This window comes from Drosophila mojavensis, unplaced genomic scaffold (assembly GCF_018153725.1).
Source record: "Drosophila mojavensis isolate 15081-1352.22 unplaced genomic scaffold, ASM1815372v1 contig_136, whole genome shotgun sequence".
NCBI lineage: Eukaryota > Metazoa > Arthropoda > Insecta > Diptera > Drosophilidae > Drosophila > Drosophila mojavensis.
In genome coordinates, this window is record NW_025318667.1 from 31130275 (window position 1) to 31157530 (window position 27256).

Consider the following 27256-nt stretch of genomic DNA (forward strand, 5'->3'; position numbering starts at 1 on the left):
AATTTCAAGTCTCTAGCTTCAATTGCGCCGAAATAGAACCTTACAGGGTATCGTTTAGTCAGTCACTTGACTGCTCAAACGTGAATATACATAATCAGAAAATTATCTGGACTAAAAGTTATTTTCGAACAGAATAATTTAGCGTAGCAAAGGGATAGTAAAAGAGACGTTTGTGAGTACTCCCCGTCTAGTTTTTAACTCATTATAGTATGATAAAATTACATTAAAATTGCATAAAATTACATAAATATTATAAAGGCTGTACTTACTTACTCAAACATTAAAAGCAAAATATCTTAAATTGTACACATAAATTTGTCAGTTTATTCAGTTTACAATTTAGAATTGTTATAAATACAAAAAAATATATATACATATTTATCAAACACTATTATATAACCAGAATAAAAAAAACTTGGGTCACAATCAGGTGTATCGAAAGAAGCTCAAATGGACTCTACAACACTTCAATTGCACTCGCCGGCGCTGTATATGAATGTTTGCACATAAGATAATTACCTAGCCTACACACATATCAATTAAAGCTCTCACTCCCTTAACTTTAAGGACGCCCTGAAAATGGTAACCCAAATTCCAACCCAAACTCGACCCCAAACCGAAACCATTGCTGGAAGCCTAGCCCACATATTTACCCCGTAAGCCTATCACTGGAACGGACTGTCCAAACTTATCACAAAACGAATTTGTCCTATAGTACATATAGATATATATATAAACATAAATCATACACATAAAAAGCTAACATAGTTACGGTTAAACTGTATTAAAAAAAAAAAAATAATAATAATAGTAATCAATTTAGTGTTTTTCACTCAGGTCTAGGTCGTGGTCTCATCGTAGCCGCAGTGTACATAGCCCGTTTCCAGGGATCCGCTGACTGCCGCTGACTTCGAGAGCAGATCGGAACTGCCGTTGGAGACCGACTCACAGTTGTCGAGGATGCGCTCGAAGACCGCCTCGAAGCGACAGCGGCTGATCGCAAAGTGGGCCGGCAGCTCCAAGCTGCTGGCCATCACGCGCACTGCTTCGAAAAGTGCGGCAAGCGTTGGCTGCTTAGCGCTGCTCGTCACCTCCGAGCTGGTTGGTTGACACACTTTCACAATGAAGCGCAGACTGTGCGCATAGTGCATCAGCTCACAGGCGCCGGGCAGGTGCTGAGGCAGAATCCTGGCCAGTTCGGCCTGTTGAATGGGCGCGCAGAAGCAACTGATGGCATAATAGCCACCGTGCTGGCTCTTCAGCTCCGCTGGACTGTTGCTAGCCACGATCTGGCCATCCTTAAGCACAGCCACTCGCTGGCACAGGTGCTCTATTTCCGATATAGAGTGCGAGGTCAAGAGCACAGCGCGTCGCGCCACCAGCAGCTGCTCAATAGTGCGATAGACAAAAGATCGTGTCACCGGATCCATATCGCTCGTCGGCTCATCCATTAACACCGTCGGCGTATAGCCGCAGCAGCTGATAGCCACCGTCAGCTTGCGTCGATTGCCGCCGCTCAGCTTCTTTACCTGGACATCCCGAAAGCTGCGGAGCTCATAAGTGTCCAGTATGCGTTCCAGCAGGCTGTCCACATCCTTTATGCCTCTCAGTTGGCCATAGAGCCGGATGCATTCCCTCACAGTCAGCAGCGGATCTAGTGGATTGCTCTGCGGGCAATACGAAACGCCTGGCTAAAAAGGTAAAAATAATTCATTTTGATTGGAACAAATTAATTGATCGACAGAGTGATTAACTGAATTCACAACTAGTTGACTGATTAACATATCGATGAGTGGACTTTGAGACTGATTTACTGACTAACTAATTAGTTTTCATGAATTACTTTTTGCTGAATTACTGACAAGTCCACTAAGTTATATTATCAGAATTAATTACTGATTGTTTGGTAGTGATTGACTGACTTATAGTATGACTGAAGCACCAGCTGACTAGCAAGCTGACTAAGTTGGTCATTCTTCCAAAAACTGATGGATTACTGGCTGATTAAGGGTGCAAGCTGATTGAGCGGTTAACTAAAAAGATAATTGACTATGTGACTAATGAAACGTGAGGAACTTACATGCTCGAAATATATATGCCCCACATCTGGGAGTAGCTGACGTGTGAGTATCTTGAATATGGTTGACTTGCCAGCTCCGTTCTTGCCAAGCAGCCCAAAACATTCACCGCGCTGCACGCCAAAGTGAACCTGACGGACGGCATAGCGTCCACGGCGGTAGGCTAGCCAGAGGTTCTCGACCCGCAGTGCCTCACCGGCGCCGACGCAACTCTTAAAAATACTATTGATGTTGACGAGCTTCAGCTGTCCAAGCTTGCGCAACTCGCGCCTGTACTGGCAGTCCAAGATGCTCGCCATTTGCTGCCAGAGACGACTCAGCAAATGACACTCAATGAGCCAGTTCAGCAGCAGGCAGACAATGCCCACCAGGAACAGGGCTATGAAGTGACGCTGCAGCAGATCACTGGCCAGCGGCTGCTTATAGGAGTCAATGTCGTATCGTTTGAAGACAACGGCGACCATATAGTTCTTGCACAGCTCCAGCAGGCCATCGCCCAGTGCATGCTGGGGAAAGATAAGGAAGGCATTGTTGAGGCCATGCCGCCAAGTGTCCCACGCGGGGCCGTCGCCCACGACACCCAGAATTAACACAATGCCCATGGTAGCCACTGGAATGATGATGTTGGCGCAAAAGATGGACACAATAGCGATGCTCGAGTCACTGAAGACCTTTTCCAGAACATGCACGGCGGGCACGCACGCAAAGCTGTAAGGCAAATGGAGCAGGAAATAAACACAGCGATAGATGATCGGAATAAAACAAAGACACTTACCTAAACATCAGAGATAGAGCCACAATGCCCACCAGTTGCTGACGGTCGACAAAGACGGGCATATTAAAGATCAGCACAATCGCGAGGCAGACGATCAGAGCCAGCACCATGATGAGATAGTCCCAGAGAATGGCCACCAGCCAATAGGTAGCAGCGCTAACGCCGCTTAGGCGCTGCTGCAGCTTCTCGCCATTGACGCGCTCATTGACCAGGTAAACGGAGGCAGCCGCAACCACTAGGCCGAACGCAATCAGCAGTATGAAGACCATGCAGGAATCGCCAGCCTGACGCAGCACCGAACTGGTGCTAAGCTCGGCGAAGCCCAGCTTCCAGGGCTCATTCAATGTTTGTATTTGGAATGATGAGTTGTCAAGCGTGCTGCGCAACAGCTGGCTATTCAGATCATTCAGCCAGGCTACCATGGCATGGTAGCCCTTGTTGTTGTACCAGACGGTGGCGCCAGTGCCATTGATACCGTAACCGCCATAGCGACGACCACGATACTTATCCAGGCTGTTGAGCACCCAGTCGAAGGCGTCTCGAGAGCTGCTGAATTCGCCGCATTCAAAGGCCGTGCCGCATTCGGTCGTTAGATTGTCGTAAACTATCTCTGTGAAGTCAGTCATCTTCTCCGCGCTCATGACTTGGGCACTATGCGGATAGAGTGCGCGACTCAAAGGGAGGATCGTGTCAAAGTCATCGTTCAAGCGGTAGCTGACAAACCACATTGCGCAAAGCTCAAAAATGGCAGGCAGGAGCAGCACGTACAGGAGTAGGCGATAGTTGCGCATTAGATGACGGCGCCGCTTGCCCAGGAGCAGCACAAAATGTTTCCAGGAGCCAGGCGGCTTTTCGAACACATCGGACGCCCCGGTGACAATGCTCGATGTGGTGGGCGTCACCTGCACAAGTGATTCGTCTTTGCGATTCAGCTGCTCGAACTCCTGCTCCAGAGTGGAACTGCTGTTGAGTGTCACATCGGTAATGTGACCCGCCGCTTCCTGTGCCAGCAGGAACTCCACAAATTGAACAGCAGCCGGAGTCAGGTTCTGTGCAAAGCTCGCGCTTATGATTAAGTGTTGGGGTTCCTGACCGGGCAGCACATGGCTCTGGTTCAGGAGCTGCTGTGCCCGTTGTATTATCGTAGCAGATGCATTGGGATCAATGCAGCGCATCTCCATGCTATAATCCGAGGTGCAGAGGCGCTGCAGCGAGTCTCGGCTATGCTGGGCAATGATGCGACCCTGTGAAGAAGACATTGGATAAGTTTAAGCCCAGCATCAAGACGAGCTTCAACTCGATATTGTTCATCCACTCACATTGCGCATGATGAAGAGCGCATCACTGAGGTACTTGGCCTCGTCGAGAAAGTGTGTGGCAAAGATTACAGCACGTCCCTGACGCAGCTGCTCTATCAGCTGCCAGATATCTTTGCGCGCCTTGGCATCGACCCCATTGCAGGGCTCATCCAAGATGACAACGCTTGGCGATGCGATGAACGCAATGGCTACACAGAGACGTCGCCTATAGCCGCCTGACAGCTGAAAGGCATAATAGTTCTCATGTTTGCCGAAGTTGAGACTCTTCAAGGTGCGCCGCACCTCCTGCTTTGCGCTCACACACTCGCTATCAGCAGCGTCTATCTTGAGCTGAGCATAAAGCTCCAGATGCTCTCGTGCCGTCAGCTTGGGTATAAGTATATTGTCCTGCCAGCAGACTCCCACATTATGCTGACCGGCGAGCACCACTTGGCCCGTCGTCTGCACCGTTTGACCCGTGAGCAACTTGATGAGCGTACTCTTACCAGCGCCATTGCGCCCTAGCAGGCAGCTGACCTGATTGCGTGCAAAGTCAACCGTAAGATTCGACAGAGCATGCTTGTGGCCATACATCTTGGAGACGCTGGTCAAGGACGCGCCCAGCTTCGCATCAAGCTGTGCGCGAGTAACCCGCACAAACCTGTAGTTGCCTAAGATAAACTCACATAAAAACCATTCGAAACTCCAACCGCTTTTACTCACTTTTCTTGTAGCGCTGGTATCCATAGCCAATGGCCGCATATAGCAGCATATCAAGTATAAACATAAGAAAGGCCAGCGCACACTCGCTGCCCGCGGGCCCCAAGTGCAGTAGATGACCAACGGTCAGGCCCTGGTCTTGCAGCTCCATGCGCAGAAGCTCGGTCCAGCCCTTGGCAAAGGCCGTCGTGAAGGACAAGTTGACAAAAAAGCTCTCCAGCAGATTCAGCTTTGCGTCGAAGAGCAGTACTATTATGAATGGACAGAGGGTGATGAAGAAAAGCAGCGCCGCAGCGACCGCCCCAATGTTGGCAGATATAAAGAAGTTGGAGCACATATAGCTATAAGAATATCGGAGGCTCAGCGGGAAGATCACGAAAGTTGTATTACTCAAATACACACCAGAATGAGATTAGACAAGCGCCAAAGACCAGGCAATAGAACATCATGAAGAACCAATTGGTATAGACCAAAATGCCGCCGATGTAGAGAACAAGGCTGACCAGCACAAATATGACGAACAGCTCGGCGAAGCTCATTAATATCCAAGCAATCAGCTCTGAGTGCGCATGCATACCCATGGAGCGCATCAGCTATTCAAATAAGAAAGTTAGCTGGAGCTAGAGGGAAACAGCGTCAAGCTTACCATGCTATTACGGCTCTCACGCATCCAGATCCTTTCTCGCACGCATACGGCCACGGCAACGACGAGGCCCAGACAGAAGCACACTTGCACGGCTTGAGCCAGGTATATGCCGCGTTTAAAGCTGCAATAATAAAGCGATTGAGTTGATTGAATCCACTACGAAGCGAGGACATACTAACTCATCGCGCACATAGGCAGGGTAGGGAAATTGTTTAGTATAAAACTGCATCTCGTCCACGTCATATTTAATACCATTGGCATTGTCATTTCTATTGCTAAAGCTGCTGAGCAAATCCAAGAGACCCTGGCGCTTAACCCGACTTCCGCGGAAGTCCGAATTGAGCGTGGGATCTGCTAAAGCTTGGCTGAGGGCGCTTTCAAAGCCGCTTGGCAACTTGAAGTTTATTAAATCATCATTGCTCAAGAATTTAAAGTCGGGATTTACGGTTGATGTTTCCGTTAGCGGTTGTGACCCATCGGTGACTGTAACTTCTACCTCGTCAGATCCAGGAGCGAGAGTCGTAGTTGCCTCATCGCTGCTCGAAGTCTCGTCATCTGTATCTTCGCCCTTCTCCTCATCCTCTTCATTAAAGAGATCTTCATCATCATCAACGCGTTTCAAACTGATTGAGGGCCGTGAGATCTCATCAGTTTCCGGCTGCTCGTCAGGTCCCAGCTCCTTTCGCTTATGCTTGATAATCGCCAGGTCGACCATCTGCATGAGCTGAACGAAGCCACGATGATACTTGAGATCCACCAGCATGCTTGATGCTGGCCCCGGGAACCAGAACCGATTTTTGTTCTCGAACGTCGGCTGCGTATTGTCCGTGTCCATGTGCAATCTGTAGGTTATATACTGACCAGCTACATCCTCAAAGTTGAGCGCCGCCAAAAAGAGGCGCTGCTGATTGAGCTCATAGGCGCGATGCTGCAATTTCTCAACACTGGACACCCCCTCAAACCGGTTGGTCGATACGCACTCCATGAGATCACTAACGGTAGTTAAAACCTGATGTATAAGCTCATTGGTGCGCACATAGTTCATAATTCGCTCAATCTCCTCCACATTGAACTCACTGCCAACCAAGCTTTGAACGAGTGGGGAACGGGCCAGTTTCAGCAGATTATCAAAGGCCTGCTGAAATGTGGCATTCGTGTGCAGCTTGTCGAGGATGGTCGCGGCTGCGTGCGATATATTCTTTAGTCGATCTATTTCCTCGAAAGTTGCATTGGTCTGTAAACAATCATTTATAGTTTAGTAATCGCTAAGTCAAGACATTTAACGCTATCCAGGCACTTACGAATTTCACGATGCTCTCAGTATTAGCATTGAGTGGCGTATATAGAATTTTACCCTGTATAATTGGCTTGATGAAATTCCAGGTTAGCTTGCCTTGATTCGATGAGGTAACGTCCAAATACAGTCGCTTGCAATACTTGGCTGTGAGACGAGAGAATGGAGGAGTTTGAATAAATACGGCAGCCCAATATTTATTGGGGAACGTACTTGGCATGGCCTTTAGCTCATCGTCATTGACCTCGCTGAAATCCTCGGAGTACAGTATATCATTGACCAGAGGTATGCTCTCCGTGCTGGGAAACGGATGGCCGCAAAGTAAAACGCCCAGCTTTACAAACGTTTCACGATCTACAATGATGCAAGTGAGAGAGAGAGAGAGAGAGCATATGAAAGGGGAATGAAAGAAAATGATAGCGTACAATCGGACTACTCACTTGAAAATAGTTTTGTGACATCAAAGCTGTAGTTCATCAGACGCTCAATTTCGGGAACCAAAGAAACGATTTGGCTAATGTTACCTGTAAGGACAAAAATATCTTTAGTATATGAACCATAGTACAAAGACACAAGAAAACTACTCACTTCGAATGACATTGAGATGACTGCTGGTTATGAGTGTAGTGACTGCGCTTACAAAGTTCGCCTTTTCCGGCAGCTCGATGATTGCATTGTACAATCGATCATCGGTGACGAACACATTCACTATATCAATGACCGAATGCAAGCTGAAACAAAGCTGCGCTTAAGAGCAATTCCATAGATACTATTTATGATTCAAGCTTACGGTGCTGCCTGCCATTTGGAGTACTCCTCATACGGCTCGGTGTTCAGACACTTGTTCTCTATGCTGCAAATGTAGGAGAAGGCGCTGGGCACAACCTGATTTTTAGTGGGCAGCAGACGAGTGGGGAACTGGCATGCGTCCATCTGCTCCGAGCCGTACTTTAGCCTTATTAGATATATCAGCATAAATGCAATCAACGGCCACAATATCACCGTCAACGAGAGGCCTTTCTGGCGCCAGCGCACTAGAATGTCTTTGCGCAGCAGCGCCTTCACCTCTCTCATCCTGAAGGACATTTTGCTCACGTTCAGTTCCCAAAACTGCACTTACGGATTTCGGCAGATGCTCTCTGTTAAATTTACGGCCCTCCAGATCATTGACACATTCTTTTGCTATACGAAGAAATATAGCGACGAAGTTTTATTACATTATCGATATTAAAGTGTATAGAATTTTTAAGATATTGAGATAAGAGAGTTTCTATTGAAATACTTCTGTTAGAGTTAGATTAGCTGTAATATAGCATCTTCCGAATCATAAGTGGATCTACGCTTAAAACTGGAAATAAAGCAACTGTGAGTAAAAGCCGCTAATCCTTGAAGTACACAATTGGCAACGGCTAGTTTAATTGTCTCTTGTGAATTCATATTCGCTAAGTCGGTTTGTAGTCAGTTGCAGTTCACCTTGAATTCTAAATGCATCCATATTTTATAATTAGTTTTATTGAAGACTATATGAACACCTCTGACATTTGAATGTTTGCCGGTACTGTATTGACATTAGTTGTAAAAGTTTATAGCAAAGCGCCAGGAATATTGTGAACGGCTGTATAGTCATAGATCTCATTCATAAATAATTGCAGGTCTCACCAAGTCATTTATAAGTACAACCCTCTGGTTCGATTTCATAAATAGCAAGGCAATGTGGAATAAAATGTTGAATATTCAACTATGCTTGGTAGTAAGTACATATATAACAAATATCGACCTGATAATAATACTCATTCCAAAAACGGTACATTGAGTCATTAGTATATTATACTTCTATTAAAAAGCCTACATTCATGACCAAGATCAACTTCTATCGCATTTAACGTCTATCTGTTCAACGATATCTGACGTTTCCAAGAGATATGCATTCTTGTTACAGATTATTCTACTTCTGAACTATAGGCAACAGCCAGCTACACTGATACTATGTGAATATGCTAGGTATTTGTTTCAGTATTCATTATATTGCACATCTGGAAAATAAAATTTAATCGTTGAAATCTTTTGACTAGGCGCTTAACGAATTCGAGCCTTTCTCTGAACAATGCAAAGCTTTCGTATCTACCGACAGGAACCGAATCAGTCAGAGACCAGTTGAAGCATAACAAAGTTTGACATGTGACTTTTTGATGAAGTTGATTGGGATTGCTTCTTGCTTTCTCTTTGGCAGAGGCAATTACGTCTGCCGCCTGAAGGCGGGAGGGATCAAGCCTACACCTATTTTAAAATGTTGTCATATATATTGTTGAGTGTTTGGCTTTTTGGTCTTGCCTCGTTCCGAATGGGCTTAACTTGTCTCCGCCAGCTGGCGGTTAATCAATATGCAATATTCTCTCACATATTATCTTGTGTGAAATATTGTTCTCGTGCCTCAAGTTTGTGTGTCATTGTCATTTCCTTGGCTCGTGCTGGCCTCAGCTACAGCTGCGTAATGAGACATTCGATCTAAAGATGTCTGGGCTAAACTCTTGACCTTTAATTGATTTGAGTTAATTGTTACTAGCAAGCTAGCTAGTCTTTAACTTTAGCTAAGATGCATTTGCCTAAGCGGCGAGAATATAGTTAAGCTCTGAGTTACTGCAGCTTAATGAAGAGTTATATGACTGTTATGTAAACAACACAATTAAAATTTCCATTTTCAAATTCTATTGGAAATATAAAACAGCATTTGGCAGTAAACTATTCAATATAGTGTACAAATAACTCTAAAAACTAGTAAGGGTGATCTATCGGAACTGCCCAACTAAAATACTAAGAAAACTAAAATATGAAGCCTACTATAAGTAATTTCAGATCTATCGTGAGAAAGCAAATGAAAACCCCGAAAGCTAATATTCCATTCATGTATTTGAATATATTCTATGTATTCTTAATTCTTAATAAGTGTATTCTTATAATATTTCATTCTTATCAGTGGGGTACTGACCTCTTTTTTAAGGTCCCCACCACAAGTGGCGCCATGACATAAACGTATTTTCAATAAGTCGAATCGAAAATTAAATAAATAATATTATTCACATTGCCATTGGTATTTGTCTCCATAACAATAGTAAATATTTAGTTGACCACGTATTAGACCCTAGTTAAATGTAGTAAAAGGTATATTGTTGAGTACCGACTTTTACTCTATAATTAACAACTTAAATATTTTGAGGTCCATGTCGAGTCATAACAAGCAACTTTGTTTCACTTCTTCTATCTCAAACTCAATCGTATGTGAAATAATATTATATTAGTACCTATGTGATGTGAGTAGCTTACCCTATATACATACATATGTATATATTACAGCAACTATGACAAAATTTCTTCACTCTGACTTGTTTACATTTTGTGAACCAGTTATACAAGCATTCACTTGCCTTGTTTATGGCATCTGTGTACATGTATAAATCAAGCTAATGACATTATGACATTATTATGCATTTCATTGATTATCATAAATCTGGCAATCAAATGCAGATACAGAGCTATTAGCCGAATGCGTAATTATATGAGTTCAATCGAATTATAAATATATTATTCGAAAAATATGTGACCTATTTATATATTGAGCAATTCGCAGCGTCGCGGCTATCAGTATAAACAGATTTTTTATATTATATATCAATAATTCAACAAAATAGGAAAAATTCTATTGAACAGCGAATATACATACATATACAGCATGCTCAATGTATTCATTCAGCGATTCAGTTTACGATTATCAACCAAAGTTAACTATGTGGCTTGATCAAGCCAAGTCGACGTCATGATCAAGAATGCCTGTACATACATATGTATACGTGTATTTTTAAAGAGGTAGGTATCGAGTGCGTCTGTTACACGCCTTAACCCAATTGTGTAACTGAGCAACGGAAAGCAGAGCTCAAATCCCAAACTGGCGTAAGGCTATAGCACTGTGTTTACACTACTAATGAACAAAATTAGACAGTAACTTTGTGCAAAGCTCAACACAACAATATTGTATAGGTATAATAATAGTAAAATAGTAAACGAAATCCTAATAAAATGCATCCTACTCTGCTAGTCATCCATCCTATCAGCGAACACCAAAGCAATTCTTCATGGTATAGAACTAATGGAAAAGAACAGGAAATATATCATTGGGTCCGCGTCTTCCTCCATCGTGTCTATAAAAATCCATTTGTAATATCAAGCAATTACAACTCTCCTCCCCCAATCCCCGTAGAGTATCCAGTTACTGTCAAATTTACTGCCCAATATATAATAATATATACAAGGCTTCCGCAACAACCCTGAGTACATCCTATCATGCCCCAATTGCCATTCAGCAATGAACTATCCCCACCCAAGAGCCGAGATCTTCCCAAAGAATCGCCTGATATTTTAGTAATGTTTTAATAAAACCTTTAAATGTAAAGTTGAAGGTCTTAGCAGTAAGTTAGTTTTAATTTTACATTGTATTCAACTATTAAATCAATAAATAATAGTAATACTACCGATATTTCCATTGAATTGTTTCTTGTAACTCACTTATGCTTCCAATACATCTATAATAACCACTCAGTTCTGTCAGTGTATAGGTCAGCTTGCCAAAGAGTAAATGACTTTGCTAATAAACCACAACAAGGTAAAGAGTGCCAACGATAACAAAGGAAATACTAAACAATTGCTAGTTATAATTAACACATTAGTGAGAGAATTATTTATTTCCATGGTCTAGCTTAACAGCCAGACCAAGTCCCCAGCCCCTTCATCTATTTGGCAAAACGCACTTGTCTCGCTTTGCATGCGGAAGAAACACGACTCGAACTCAGACTCGTCAGATGTGTATAGGCTCTGGTTATATCTATGCGAAAGATGGCACTCCTAATTAGCTAGCCCGGGCACGTAGAGCCCAGACAGAGAGTCGCAGAGTTGGGGGCTCGAAGCTTGCGCTAGGTCCGGGCAATCGTCGGGTTCTTGGAATGCCCAACCAAAGCAACACTAGTCAACAAAAGTGTTACTTCAATTTAAGCTCAAACAAGTCTTATTGATCTAGAGACTTACCAGGAAACTTAACTGTTGGATAAAACGTGACAAACTAATGCTGTTTGCCAAGTGTCTCTGCAACCATTAGGGTTCTACACGATTTTTACGGCTCTCAGTGCCAATTAATTGAAATCAAAGCTTCACGTACCGGCGGGAAATAATGTAAATCGAAAGTGCTGCATCTCGGTAAAATCATTTATTTGAAACAAACAAACGCTTACCTCAAACTGAGTCATTCCCCACATTTCTACTTGTTCAAGTATTACACATACCCTTTAATTATATAATTGGAATTAAGAAAAAGCATAAAAGTAGGAAAGCCTAAACATTTATTTAATTATACTTTGATATACCATACCAAGTCCACTCAGCTATCATCTCAAGTCTGAAAATGTCGATTCCTAAGAATAACTAGACAATAGTTTCCTGTCGAATCATATCATTCCAAAGATCTCTTCCACGACATCTATCTAATCATATATAACAATCATATATATTACACTGTGGGTGCATTAATGCTTATCGTGGACAACATTCTGACTATATCTTAAAAAGAACTTTCACGAGGAAATTACGTGACAATTTCGCATTTAACCAATATCTTTTAGCTGTGAGCAGTGCTTGCGAATGCGATGTGGGCCCTCAGAGATATCCAAGTCGAAAATCTCACATAATATCCGAATCTGAGTTTAAACAGATAACAGATAGCTCTAGGTTTTCGTTATGAAATTCAAAACCACAAAAAAGGAAATATTTTATAAACAAAATTTGAATTTAAAAATCTGTAGCCATGCTTGTCAAATGTGCACAAAAGATTGCTGAAATTTAAAAAGCCGAGTTTTAATTTGAATTTCAGCCACATATAAATTTAGCATGTTGGTTTATAAGTGCAGCAACGATAAACAATGTTTTGTTAAAATATGAAAATTAAACACTATAAAAATAAGTATTCATATTGTACCAGGTTGGCGTTCGCCATCTACCAAATTGCAGTGAAATTGCTGCATATTAACTATAACAGGTTGTCAAATAAAAAATATAAACAAATGTATAAAAAACTGGAGCGTTTCAGCCGTTCAGTTGGATATGGGCGAAAGGTGGGCAATTGACCATGCAAATTGTAAATGCAATACAAATAATATAATAGGCTTTTGGGTGCATAAAAAAAGAGAACCCGAACTGACCCACTGTGCGGAGATGGGCAACTGCAAAGGCCGCCAACTGAGTGACATCTGCGCCAATTAAGATTAATTAAGATTAGAACAGGCCGCACGCCTTGAAGCTGGCAACTTCAACAGCTTGCTGAATGACGCCCCAAGCAGCGGGGTTAGGGCCAACAACTGATCAAAGCTAACTACAAACAGGTAGGCGAGCGCGAGGTGAGTCGTGTCTGCCAGACTACTAGTTACCCTGACAAGCCGCTGAAGAATATTATTCTCATTATAATAAAAAAAAACATTCATTATAATATGTATATAGAATAATGTTCTGCAATACTTTTGACTCTCAAATTGAGATGCAAAGCTACATGTTCATTCAAGACTCTATTATTAATAGACGAATATGTCTAGATTGCATGACTCGATGGTGGAAGCCCTTCATTGCCTGTCACTCACATGCTAGCAAGCACAATATGCTCTGTATTTCCATATCCAATAAGCTTAGGGTGTAGAAAGGCAAATGCCAAGGCACAACTTGCAACCCAAATATATATGTATATATATTCATTTATATCTAGTAGTGTTACAACTAACTAGAAAACAAGCAAAAATGTGGACCAGACGCAAAAACGTCGGCTCTAAAGATGTCGGTCAGACAGTTTAGCACAATTTATGGCAAACACACACACACTCACACACACTCACACACACACACATACACACGCACGATCTATCTATTTATTGAGCACTCGACCTTGGCCATGAGTCTTCAACTAACTGAACAAAAATCACAAATTCAAATCGAGTTAAAAGCATCTGAGACGAGAATCGTTCGTGTGTGTGATAAATGAATAAAAAGAAATAGGAATAATGAATAAATATACAAGTAAATAAAGAAATAAAATAGAAAACTCGTTTTTAGTATTCGCTCCAGCAGCCCGTCCGAACTTTATAATATAATGCGTTCATTATTATCCCAACCTAAATTTACATAGCTGTCGCTCTCGAAATATATATACGTGTGTTTATGTCATAATAGGTATCATAAAACTCTGAACTCCCTGACTTTGTGAATCTGATACTTGGGATGCAATCTTTTAGCCTTACTTATTTATTTATTTATATATTTTATCTTAAAGCTATTGACAAAAACGAGAGTCAATTAAATTAAAAAAACGCCTAAACAAAGTACAGAATATAATTTCAATAGTACACCGACCCGATGGGGGTATTTTATTTGCCAGTCTGGCCAGCTATGCCCACGTCTCACAGCCAAATATGGTCAGTGATACTAATGAAGCTATAAAAAGAAAGTGTTAGTAAGAAAACTTAAAAAAAAATATTAAATGTAGATTTATTAACTATATCTAACATAATAATTAAAATAATTCTTAAAAAAAATAAAATAAAATAAAAAAAAATAAAAAAATAAAAATAAAAATTAATAAAAAAAGAAAAAAGAAAATAAAGAGAATTTAGTATAGAAAGAGAAGAAGGAAGGTATTAAAAGAAGTTGCAAGAAAAGTTAATACAAAGATGGAAGATCAACAAGCTGGAGCCTACTATTATATGACGGTAATCGTAAATTACTGTCCCATCTAAGGTCTCTTAAGGCAAAGAGAAGAAACTGTTTTTGGATACCGCGTGATATTATATTAGACATAACTGGCGTATTTATGTATTGATAGCTAAGCAGTCCTTATATTCATATGGACCAGAGCTTCACTAAAGAATATCAAATACGTCAATATAAGTCAGTGCGGAGCCTTAGAGTCAAACTCATGCATGTCAGTTGATAAACGACCATCAGAAATAGTTATATCGTTAAATTTCAATCATCGATCAAGTAATATACAAATTATGTATAACTTTTTTGATCGTGACCAAGTATTATGCAGTGGGTAACGCCCGACTGCAACGTTCTTAGTTGTTATAATTGTATATCTACATATATATATGTATATATGTACATAATTCAAATATTCTCTCTTTCTCTTTTTCTGTCTTCCTCTTTCTTTCTGTCGCTCTTCAAATTTTAACCCGCTCAGCAACTTGCAAGGTCAACGTGCAAGCGTTGGAATGCACTCAAGCCCTGATGCTCGTTCTAGTATATGCAAAAGATTCTCTGTCGAGGGCTCAACGACTCACTTAAAGCTGCGTCAGGGGCCAACTTACTGGTGAGTCTGCAAAGTTTTGCTGCAATATATGCAAAAAAGAACAGCGAAGATATATGAAAAATTCACCACGAACTGAAACACTCTTCCGATATATGTATGTAGAAGGAAAAAGGTTCTTGAATACAATAAATATTGAGAATCGTTTTGCTTACTAACTGAGCAAATTATTGAGCAAATTATTAAAGCTTGAATATACATATATTCAATACAATAAGGAGTCAAAGACTGTCTGATTGATCAAGTGGAAAACTCTTTAATATTATAAGAATTACTAATACTAATTCCGGATAGTTCACTGACTGACTGGAAATTAATGGACACGACAAAAAAAGCCAAAGCTTTCGAACTATTTCGAGAGCTACTTATTGTAATGATTAATTGAATAATAGACTGACTAAGCGATTGATCAACTGCTTAATCATCAAATAAAAAACTCGGAAGAACTTTGCGAAGAAAAGTTGAAAAAAGCTTTATTGATCAATTTGCAAACTTGATTCTCAGCTTTAGGGAGTCATGTAAATGTTCATTAAAACTAAAGAGTCAAATTAAAAGACACAATACAATATATGTAAATATTGATTGGTATTTTCTATATAATTAATTATTTTTCTTCTATTCTATTTCTATTTGAGCATTTTAAAATCAGAAAAATCCCCTAACCGCAGTTTAAAATTCTCTAACATGGGGAGTGGACTAGCGTTCGACAAGGATTAACGCCGACTTATTAAATAGCTCAAAACTAGTTGGGAAGCTGTCGATATAATATATGATACCAGTATCAATATATAAATTTCAGTATATATACACATTATAAGATATTTTTTTAAATCATATGATAAAATGAGAGTGATAGCTTAAACCGGTTCAGACTGTTTAGTTGAAAGACAAGAATCTAGTGTGCCTCGAGATTCGAACAAGCGTATACATATACACATTGTATGTTCGTACACATGTACATATGTATGTCTGTACAATATATGCATGTATTGCATGTATAAATATTCATTAAGAAAGCATGATTAGGAAACATATTCGTGTATTATAGGCAAAATTGTGAATTGAGAGTGACTCACACAGTAAGAAATCTTTAAATGATGAAAGATTCCGATTTATAAGAGAAAACTTGTACTTTCATTTGCGGACACTGTAATGGATGTCATTATATTAGACCCACATATAGAGAACACTAGTTAGAACTAATTATATTTATGTATTTATATATTTTTGAATATATAGCAGGAATTCAGATTAAAACTTAAGATTTTGAGATATGTATGTATGTGTGTATACAAACTTCGATTGTAGTCGCAAGGAATAATGATTGATTCTTCTGCGAAAAGCAAATTGTAACTGTGAAGATTTGGCTAACAAGTGTTTGGCATATCGAATAGCTACCATGAGGTGCAACTAAAATGATTTGTTATTGGCTCGATCTCGCCCGATTATATTTGATGTGCGACTATTGTTGTTGTTGCTGTTGCTGCTGCCTTTGGGCGAAACATTTTCTTTTGTTGCCAACGCCGAAGAGCGGCCCTTCACAGATGAAACAATAAACCAACTACACGATTGGCCCACACAATGGCAATAAAAGAAACAGCAACAAGCAGACCCACTGCAACGTGTCAAGAAAGCAGCACCAGCAGCAGCAGCAGCAACAACAACAATATCAACAGCAGCAGCAGTAACAGCAGCAAGAGAAAAAGAAAGGAAAAAGTGAGCTGAAAGCGATAGCGATTAAAAGCAGCTGTCGAGTTGCGGACGCATAGACGTACGCAGAAACAAAACAGCGCGAAGCTTTTAATCAAAACTACACTACATAGACCCTCACTGCTACCGCCGCACCTCCTTCGTCCCACAGCCCTTCTTGCGCATCAACATTATTCACTTCGTTTCGTCGTCTTCTTCTTTCGTAGTTTCACTGCTTGGTAATTGGTAATGCTTTTGTGTAGGAAGTTAAACTGGTATTAGATGCAATTCAATTGACTTACTAACTGCACTTATGCCAAAATTATTTCTCGTCGCTGTTTCACTCGCTCGCTCTCTCTCTCTCTCTCTCTCTCTCTCTCTTACGCACAAGTACACAAATGAATGGGAACAGAAACAGAAACAAAAACAAAATAAAAGCTAATACACGGCTTCGGTTCGTTTTTCGCTTAACTCTTTGGACGTTACGTATTTGTTTTCTTCTTTTTAATGGTATTTCGGGTATTGGTTTTCTGCTTTTGGGTGTGAGAGAGCGACGCCAAGTTTTACTTTCGATGCGTTTCGTTTTGTTGTGATCGAGCTCGAATAGTTGTTGTCGTTGTTACTTCATTACACACACACACACGCAGTCAGACGCGCGCAGCACGGACACGACACGCACATTAAGGCTTTGGTAGCTGTAAACTTTTGATATTTTCGTTATTCTCTCTCCATCTACCTGTTTCTCTCTCTCTCTCTCTCTCTCCTTCAGTTTGTCTGTTCACTGTTTTGCTGCTTTGTTTGTGTGCGGTTGCATCATTTGCATTCACTTCTAAATTCTTCTTTTGTCGATTGGCTGCGCTTGCGTCGGAGTTAGCTTGCCGTTGAATAGAGCTGCGCAGTGCACAGTGGGCTGTGGAGAGACGTCTGTTGACAACGCTTGCCGCAATTGAACTGAGCTTCGTAAAACGCGCTTACGGAAAATTATTTAATTCCGCAGCTGCGGCAGCGTTAAGCGATTGAAGCTGACGATCGGCTAGCGGGACGGTTTCTCACCTGAAGCCCGATCGCAAATGCCGCAAACGCAATAATTTGCTTCGTAGCTCGTCCAGCATTCCGGTAGACCAGCTACGCTCCCCTTCAATCTTTGCTGCTGGCGCTTAGCTCTTCCGTGATCTATTCTAACTTTATATACAGGTATGTATGTATGTATTTTTGTTAAACAGCTTGCGTGCAGCCATCAGGGCCAAAAGTTTTGGCTCAACACAAAGCCTAAACAAAATGAAGAAGAAGAACGTCGAATGTCGAGCGCGGGTAATTGAAATGTCAAATATCATAGCATTAATTACTGCACCATTTCCCCCAAAAAAGCTAATTCTAGATATTAAATCAGCATGGCACAGTCCCCTCCTCTGATGCATGACATTACAGCTCTTCTATTCACAGTCGTATTTTGCCAGCAAAAAACTAAAAGTCATCGCTACTGGGAAGACGTGTTTAGATGTATCGTCGCACTTTGGAACCAGTCAGCGTTAATGAGTTGGAACTCGATCTTTATCAATTCGGTATTGTGACTCTTACTGAATGATATTTAGATTTAAGCTCGTCCATCCGGAACCAACAGATGAAAACAGTGCTAACCCATAGCACTCACAATATGCAAATATTGTGTGCTAAATTGTGATACATTAATCAAATATTCATGCCAATTCCAAGGAATTTGCTAGGCATTTCCTTGAAGAGTTCTTTCATTGATTTCAAAACAGCTGTAAGACAAAGATAAAACAAATAAGAAAGCTCTGGTTAAACTGCTCGACTACGAGATCCCCTGAACGCTTCGAGCGGCTAATATTTCAATAATTCTTCGATTCTTTTCAGCTAGCAGACAAAACAATACATGCACTCGCAAGCACTGCAAGCTTGCGCTGCTGTATGGACTTGCTATGGGAAATTAAATGTTAAAATTTGAAGACTATCGCTCTAAAGATGATCGTCGCATTGCTGCGAAATGATCGTATGTCCAAAAATGTAACTTTACAGGAGACGCTTTGTTTAAATTTCGTTATTGTATGTTAGCATATACATATACGCTTAATTTGAAATTTATTTTTTTCCGAAATTAGAGGCAGACATTTTCTAACCGTTCTGCATTAAAATCAGAATTTCGCAAAAAATCAACATACGGTCATTTCATGAAGATAAGATAAGATTGTTAATCGATACCAAACAAAACGGGAGTAGTTATCGATTTTTGGAAACAAACTCGATCCGCGCGAGGCATACATACATATACTGATTGAAGTCTCTAGCTCTTATACTTTCATAAATACGGACATACGGACGGATGGACAGACGGTCAGGGCTAAATCGATTCGTCCCCCTTTTATGGCGTCTGCCGCCTCCTTCTGTCTGTTACATAGCTTTTAACATAACAAGTATACCCTGACTTCAATGGGTTCTATAATAAACAGCTGTACCACCAATTGCATATTAATGTCAGTCCATATGTATGTAAATAATGCATGAGCATAAAGAACGAGATACAATGGTGGAGCGTGATTATGAGGCGACGCACTTTATAGTTAATTTATATTCGAATTACTGGAATTTATACGTCAGAAGTACAACTAATGTGCGTATTTTAATTGTGATTTTTATACTCATTCACGAAAGTGAAATGAGTATATTGGTTTTGTGCAATGTCAGTCTTGCTGTCCGTCCGTCTGTCGTCCGTCCGGCTGTCCGTATGAACGCGGTTTATTTCGGCGCTATTGAAGCTAGAGACTTGAAATTTGGAACACATACTCGTGTATATCTCCAATTTATAAAGTGTTAAAATTTTCCCGAGCCACCCACTAGAGGCGTGGCAAATCAGAAAATGCATTTCCCGATATACCAGAAGTCATGTAGTTAAAGAGCTAGAAAGCTGAAATTTGGTATATAGGTTTACATCGGCCACCCAGATTACGAGCTATGGCGGATATATCTCCGCCCATTGGGAGCGTGGCAAATAGGATAAAACGGTATCTCCTAAAGTTGTGAACCTAGAATGCTGAAATTTTGCACGTGAGCTGATGTTCTTACTTGTTGATGTTTGGCTATTGCAAATAATAAAAGCATTATTTTAACTGATGTAAAATTTCAAAGGTTACAATTAACGTTCTTTCAATATAATGGTATTACAGTTAATCAAAATAGTACAGCTAAAGAAAAGCTTTGCTCGGTTGCAATCCGTAACCAGTCAAATTTATTGGAAATCCAACTTTTTGTTTCTATCCGTGCAATAAATAGGCATATGTATGTATGCAGTGTAGTACACAGAACATTGAGCGCCCGAGGCAAAAAAATGATTTGCTGCCCACAACTCCACCACCCTATTATTATACCCTGAACCCATTGAAAGTGGGAAATAAAGGTATAATGGTTTTGTTGAAATGTATGCAACAGATTATGATTATAATAACAGATTATGAATATAACACAAGTGTCTAGTATTTGAAATACGCCCTTTACAAATATGTGGGTGAGGGGGTGAATATAGGGGTGGGGGGTAAATTTTGACAAAAACCGAAATTCTATAAAGTACATATGAATCTACTTTAAATTAATTTTGGAGTTTCCAGCTATAACGTTGTAGGAGATATAATTTTATACCTGATTTTCGATAAGGTTTTTTATCGATAAAAAAATAACGGGGCAAGTTATCGATTTTTAAAAAAATTGAGGTCTCTAGCTCTTATATCTTCTGAGATCCACGCGCTCAAACATACGGACAGACAGACGGACGGACGGACAGACGGACAGAGCCAAATTGACTCAGTTTGTGGGGTCTGCCACGCCTCCTTCTGCCTGTTACATACATTTCAACAAAACCATTATACCCTGATTTCCCATTCAAAATGGGTTCAGGGTATAAAAATGTAACAAGTGGGGTGAATACTATCAAGAGAATTCGTAAAAAGCGTAATATGCCAGGGGAAATATCTAAAGATGCAGAATTGAATTGAATTGAAATATCATCTCGTTTCACAAATTTCAAGAAGCTCAAAGAACGTTTTGGTTTTCTTTGTGATTTTGCAAAATAATACAACTTACCAAAAACTCAAACAAAGATAAGCTTCTCAAAATAGAAGGGAAAAGCCAGAAACTTGCAGAATTTTATCCAGATACATAGACACGAAGACTTGCTCACCTTTACAAGACGTCCAACTTTTACTAAAAAGAGCGAAGAAAAACGAAGAGGAAAAGGGATTCTTGCCTGAACAGAAGTTCTGTTATATATTTCTTCAGTAGGACAAGAATCTTACAATGCATTAGCGATAGTTTTGCATATATTACTAACTATACCTGTTTCAGTTGCTTCCAGTGAAAGATCACTAAGCAAACTTACATTTTTTAAATCTTACTTGAGATCATGACTCAAGGTCAAAGTAGATTATCAAGTCTTTCAATTATTTTAAACGAAAATTAAGCTGCTGCAGTGTTCGATTACGAGGATATAATATGCAGCTTTGCAGCGATGAAAGCAAGAAAAGTTAACTTTTAAGTTTGTTGATTTCGTCGGAAATTTCTGTCTGTCGAAAAGAATTTGAAATTTTAGTTTAAATTTTAAAGTTTTGCTTAAATAAAAATTTATGTTTGTATTGAGTAAAAAATTGGGTAAATCAATTTTTCGAGTATGGCTTTTCAAACTCACACAACAGCTAAGATCATTTTTTCCACAAAACATTGCGCGCGGAGCGAACGCCCCCCTACCCCGATTGGCATACATATATATATATATATATATATATATATATTATTTGGGGCTATAGCCATAGCATTAAAGATGTAATTGTATTAACCAAATATCATATTTAACTTCTGTAACTTTAATTGCACTTAGCAAATAATAGGATTTAAACTACTAATGTAATTTCCAATTTACCACGCTTTAAGTAAAGTTGGGCTATAGATCCGGCTTTACATTTTTAATAAACGTCGTATATTCTCATGTATATATTCCTATTTACCAATGCTTTGCATCTATTGAGACAGCGAGTTAGGAGACCGAGAGAGAGAGAGCGAGAAAGACATAAACAGAACACAAATATACTCTCTTCGCTGTTTCGCTACGAGAACGAGCATTAGTAAAATTACATATCTGTCTATTCAACTGTGAATATATACATACATACATAGACACATATGTATGTAGCTACCTGTAAGTGATATTTCTGTATATTCATTATGGAAACAGATATGTGGATGGTTTCCCTTTGTACATTTAGATAAATATCAGTAAATAATAAAACGACACGAAACATTTAAATTTGCTGTACCAAAAATCAAAACCAGAACCATTATGGTCAAAAATAAAATAACAAAATTAAGTTCATTTGCGGATAAATGGCCAAATGCTGCGCTTGGCTGAGTATCAGCTACATGTAATCGCCAGAGCCATTAAAAAACCAACTACTAAGTGGTGGAAAAAAGGTGAATTTAAATATTAAAAAAAAAAAAAAATAAATAAATAAAATAAACGAAACGAATCAGAAAAGAACCAGAAATAAAAAAATTAAAACAATCAACTCGCACTTAAAGATCCCTATCAGTAATTTTTAGTTATGCGAAAGACGAAACTTAGAGAATTCATAAAACTATTAGATTCTCATATTTGAAGTCCATACTAAATCTTCAAGCCTGTATTTAAAGCTTGACCGAGTTGAAGGTTTTGTATTAATAATTCAACTTTATTATACTCATTCATGAAAGTGAAATTATTATATTAGTTTTGTTCAATGTCCGTCTTGCTGTCCGTTCGATTGTCTGTCCGCATAAATGTAATTTTTTCCGATGCTATTGAAGCTAGAGACTTGAAATTTTGAGCTATGGTTGCAGATACCCTCCAATTCTAAGGTGTATGAATTTTCCCGCCCAGTAGGGGCGTAGCATGTATCCTCTACAGTTTTAAAGCTTGATCGCTGAAATTTTTTAATGTTACGATGCTATAAAGATCGATTTATATGTCCACGCCCACTAAACCCGTGGAAAATCAGATCTGAATATATTGTGATTTTCGGGACGTGGCATGTCGAAAAATAACGTGGAATTTCACATTTTTGGAGCGTAAGCATCTATGTTTTGCAAATACGTTACTTTTGGCTCGTTCTAAGAACTTGCCAAAAGTTGTGTGTCTACGCTAACTGGGCGTGGCAAATCGAAAAAAAACAGTATTTTCTACAGTATAGGGCGAGAAACACAAAGCTCAGCGACTAAATTGCTTATAGCATCCTCTATGTTTGAAATCGTCCAAAATAAACAAGTAAGAACACTCTAGTCGAGACTCTAGGCTCTAGGAGATACCCTGCACCCTCTAATCTGATACTCACTCTGCACTTCTTTTCGGCACACATACATACACACGCACGTATTAGAACGCGCTCTGCTAACTGCGCAGTAAGCAGCGACTGCGCTTGGGCTGCGCTTCAGTGTGGGCAACATTACAAGAATTTATTTGTTGAATAATTTAATTTCTAGACGTACAATCTCAATGAAACTTTCAGAGCGTAATCATATGGTGAAAATGTATGTACATTCCACAAATCTCTAGTACTTGAAATACGCCTTTTACAAAGGTGAGGGTGAGGGGTGAATATATGGGTGGGGGGTAAATTACAACAAAAATCGAAATTATATAAAATACATATAAGTCTACATTATAATTTGGAAGCTCTAGCTCTAAAGGTGTAGGAGATATAATTGGGTTCAGGGTATAAAAATATATATTAAAATTGAATCCTTTACACATGTAAGACGATTGGCGAATTTTTGAGCAAAAGAATAGAAGCATTAACATGTATTGTTAAAATTTTACATATTCAAAATTATGAGACTGTTGAATGACAAAAACGATTGCGTTATTATATACATATGTACATATATGTACAGACAAATGCCAAATATAATCGGGCTTCGCTCCGTTGACCGTTACGTTAAAACTCATCTTTGCCTCATCTGCTCCGATAATTGGCAGTAGCTGATGTCATGTACAGATTAAAACAAAGCAGTATGAAATTTTAAATATTAGCTCGGAATTTTTCCCATTATATTTGAAAATGCACAACTTTTGAGAGTTTCCATCATAAGTCAGCGTAGTGGATCATTTGGTAGCACACAGCTTTTGTCAGTCAACATGTGCTGTAAAGTACTGTACAGTGCTCTGAAATATTAATTCAAATTTAAATATATAACGTATTCTTTGCAGAAAATTCTAATCATTTCTATTGATTGAAGTAAATGATTAAGTCTACGGGAAGGTCAGCAACTTAGCATCTGACAGCGATCCAAAGTCTGTTGATTAAATAAAATGAATTGACATCAACGCTAATAAGCAGCGAATTACATTGCATATATACATATCAAAGTAAGTATATACATATGTATATATTTGTTTTCTGTATATAGGAGACAATTTGCGATGCCGTCTGTGAACAGATTCGTAGGCAGGTCAAAAGAGGGCATGTGGGGACTAGGAGCAGCAAGACGAACGCCACTTAAGTATCATTATAAGTGAAGTGAATGATTTGCAATGCACAAGTCATGATTACAGTTATCCGCATGTATTAAACCGGTTTTATATAGCGTGCCGGAGCCGCCGTAACGAACGTAATTAAATTAAATCGCTTAGACACTAACAACAAACAGGCAAAAGTAGCAGCAACCTCGGTTGCCTCATTTTATTGCTCTAGCAAATTGCGGTACTCGGCCAGTAACTGTTCCTCCTGCAGCAACGGCAAATCCAAGTAATCCTGATCAGTGCTAGTCAGGTCTGCATTCAGGCGCTTGAATGCCTGATATGCCTCCAACTCGGCCTTGGCCTTTTGCAACACGGCATCTATGAGGAAACTGGATGGTGCCCCCTCGGCTGCCTGCGAAGTGGATGCTCCATTCAACTCGATAGCCCCCCCTTTAGCAAGTTCTGTGACGCGCTCCACAGTTTGCAGCAGCTCCTCCTCGCTCTGGATGGCTTTGAGCAGAAAGTCCATTGCCCTCTCCAATTTGTTTTCTGCGCTTTCGAGAGCAGCCCGAGCAGCTGGTTCCTTGAAGCCCAGCTGCAACAAGGCTGCCAGCAGCACTGCATCCACGCTTTGCGATTCAGGCAATGAGTCGCGCAGCTCGGCGGAGTTAGTTTGCAGCAGCTCCACCTAAAGCGATCAAAGGTAAGCTGTGATATTGAATATGAAGCTGATACAGCTGCTCACTTACTGCGCGTGCTACATCATTTTTGGTGCGTCGCAGCGCTGCAGCCGCCAGGCGCCGCTCGAAGCCCATTTCGGTGAGAGTGCACACACTGCGAGGATTCACCCAGTCAATTTCCTGGGTCGCTTGCTTAGCATAGCGTCGGTGCATGGCCCGCTCCTCCTTCGATTGCTTGCGAGCGTCTAATAACTGCTGCTTGCGCTGTTGGATATACTGCACCGCTCGCTCCACGTCGCCCGAGCAGGAGCGCAAGGCGAGGCGTGCCTCACTCACCTCGAAGCCCATCTCCACGAGCAGTAGCAATTGCTCGTCGTTGACCTTTAGCTCGCTTAACACAATGCCAGCTGCCTCTAAGCGCTCGTAGGCGGCGTCTCGCTGATTCTGATGGTAAAGCACGACGCCCTGGAGCAGCTGTAGCCGCATGATGAGCGCGCGCTCTGGACAGCCGCGACCCTTGAGCGCATAAAGACGCGAATAGTTCTCGCCGTAGCTACGTTTGAAGCTACGCTCACAGATGCTCAAACGCCGGTCAGCATCCGGCAGCTGGGCGACATTCTTCAGGCACATATAGCACCAGACTATGTCCAAGTTGAGCAGTGCATAATTATCCACTGACTCAAGCAACTTGGAATCACACGTACTGAACTGCTCATCCGCCTCTAGCAGCAACAGCAGAGCCTCCTCGTAGTCCTCGCGTTGCATTGCAGCACGCGCCTTCTCGCAGTAACCCAAACCCGTTAGCAGAGCGCGATTCTCGTTCGGCGGCAGAAACACCGGATTGCCATCCTGATCCTCCATCTGAAAGGAGGTTACACATACATGCGGCAAATGCAATCTCAGTTTGGCAACGTACCTCCATAAGCTGACTCTGGGATGCCACAACCGCCTCTACATCAGCTTTGATCTTGGCGATTCTATCATGCAAGGCGCCGTTTTGGTCGTCCCGCCTGCAAATGATGACAATGAGCTGCTGATTGTTCTTCAGCTGCTGTGCAGTGAGCGTTGCATTCGGCGAGATGATGTGCCCCGCTGCAATGCACTTGACTTCATCGGCATCGCCCAGCTCCAGCTTGGCCGCAATCACCTGCTGCAGCTTGGAGCCCAGCTCGTTTAGATCACATTTGATGTCCAGTATGCTAGTGGTGCCATTGCGATTGTCGACGCGTCGCACCTTGAACGTGGCGAGACCCGTTTCGCTAAATTCTCGACGTGCCGCCAGCTTACGCAGAGCATTATCCTGCAGCTCGGTGATCACGTATTTGCATCTTGAGGCGTCGATTCCAAGGTCGACACTGTACTCCTCAGCTAAGCGCTGCGGGCTAAAGATTAACATATCGCCTCGATTTGGATGTGGATCCGGATGATGTACTTACTTCAATTGAGGCCTCAATGCTGCCCAAGCCATCGGAATAGTATGGCTCCTCCCAGAGTTTGATGCCTTGGGTCTGCAGGCGCGCTCGCACCTGGTTGAAGATGTTATCGATCTGCGACATCAAAGCGGTCCAGCCTTAATTGCGTGCTGCAAATAATGACTGTGCGTATTTTGCTATTCCTGATAAAACTGTGAAATTAAAAGTAAATATGTGTGTGTAATCCCATGATTATGTTCAACTGTGTACTAAGTCTTTTAACACTCATGTATTCTCGTGCCACTTCACAAAGGAAACCGAAATCGCAACGTCATTCGGAATTGCTTGCTATCACCACATTTATATTAATGGTTACCACCCACAAATCGTCAAAGTTAAGCATCTGACAAAATAGTGCGTATTATTGTTTTGATTCTGTACCGATAGCTCTGTTATAGCGATAGCACGCATATTTCATCCGATATATCGATTGGCACGCAGGCAGCATTTGTCAGTGAGTGTGTATTATATATATATATATATGTATGTATATATATCAACACCCTACCAAACGAGCAAAATAAATATATATTCGTCATAAATCTGATTAGTATAATCACTAACCATAGAACATGTGTTGTCTGGTTAGTGGTATAACCTAAAAGCAATAATGCTTGTTCTTGTTTTCATTCTGTTGCAGCGATAGATGAAATATTTTATACGATACATCGATTGACACGCAAGCAAGCTTTTGACAGTGAGTATAGATTTGCGGCGTTT

General features: G+C 40.7%; 2 protein-coding genes across 5 annotated transcripts; both read right to left on the reverse strand.

The window, feature by feature from the left end:
• Window positions 1-296: 296 nt before the first annotated feature.
• Window positions 297-17863, reverse strand: LOC6586283 (ATP-binding cassette sub-family A member 13). Of its 3 annotated transcripts, XM_002011866.4 has the most exons (14): window positions 17192-17863; window positions 7602-7993; window positions 7400-7542; window positions 7252-7335; window positions 7025-7165; window positions 6819-6958; window positions 5697-6751; window positions 5518-5638; window positions 5274-5464; window positions 4875-5212; window positions 4173-4822; window positions 2854-4097; window positions 2081-2786; window positions 297-1691 (listed from the first exon to the last, which is right to left on the reverse strand). In XM_002011866.4, exons 2-14 carry the CDS (start codon window positions 7895-7897, stop codon window positions 840-842), a joined length of 5961 nt encoding a protein of 1986 aa, XP_002011902.2. In that variant the 5' UTR covers window positions 7898-7993; window positions 17192-17863; the 3' UTR covers window positions 297-839. The 3 variants fall into 3 exon arrangements, with proteins under 3 accessions (XP_002011902.2, XP_015015963.1, XP_015015964.1); XM_015160477.3 differs by having other exon boundaries at window positions 6819-7165; window positions 17626-17863; XM_015160478.3 differs by having other exon boundaries at window positions 6819-7165.
• Window positions 17864-24471: 6608 nt separating this feature from the next.
• On the reverse strand, window positions 24472-26928 carry LOC6586285 (NEDD8 ultimate buster 1). 2 transcript variants are annotated; one of them, XM_002011867.4, is made up of 4 exons: window positions 26501-26928; window positions 25981-26439; window positions 25134-25925; window positions 24472-25072 (listed from the first exon to the last, which is right to left on the reverse strand). In XM_002011867.4, exons 1-4 carry the CDS (start codon window positions 26618-26620, stop codon window positions 24605-24607), a joined length of 1839 nt encoding a protein of 612 aa, XP_002011903.1. In that variant the 5' UTR covers window positions 26621-26928; the 3' UTR covers window positions 24472-24604. The 2 variants fall into 2 exon arrangements, with proteins under 2 accessions (XP_002011903.1, XP_015015965.1); XM_015160479.3 differs by having other exon boundaries at window positions 25981-26446; window positions 26501-26628.
• Between the last annotated feature and the right edge of the window lie 328 nt (window positions 26929-27256).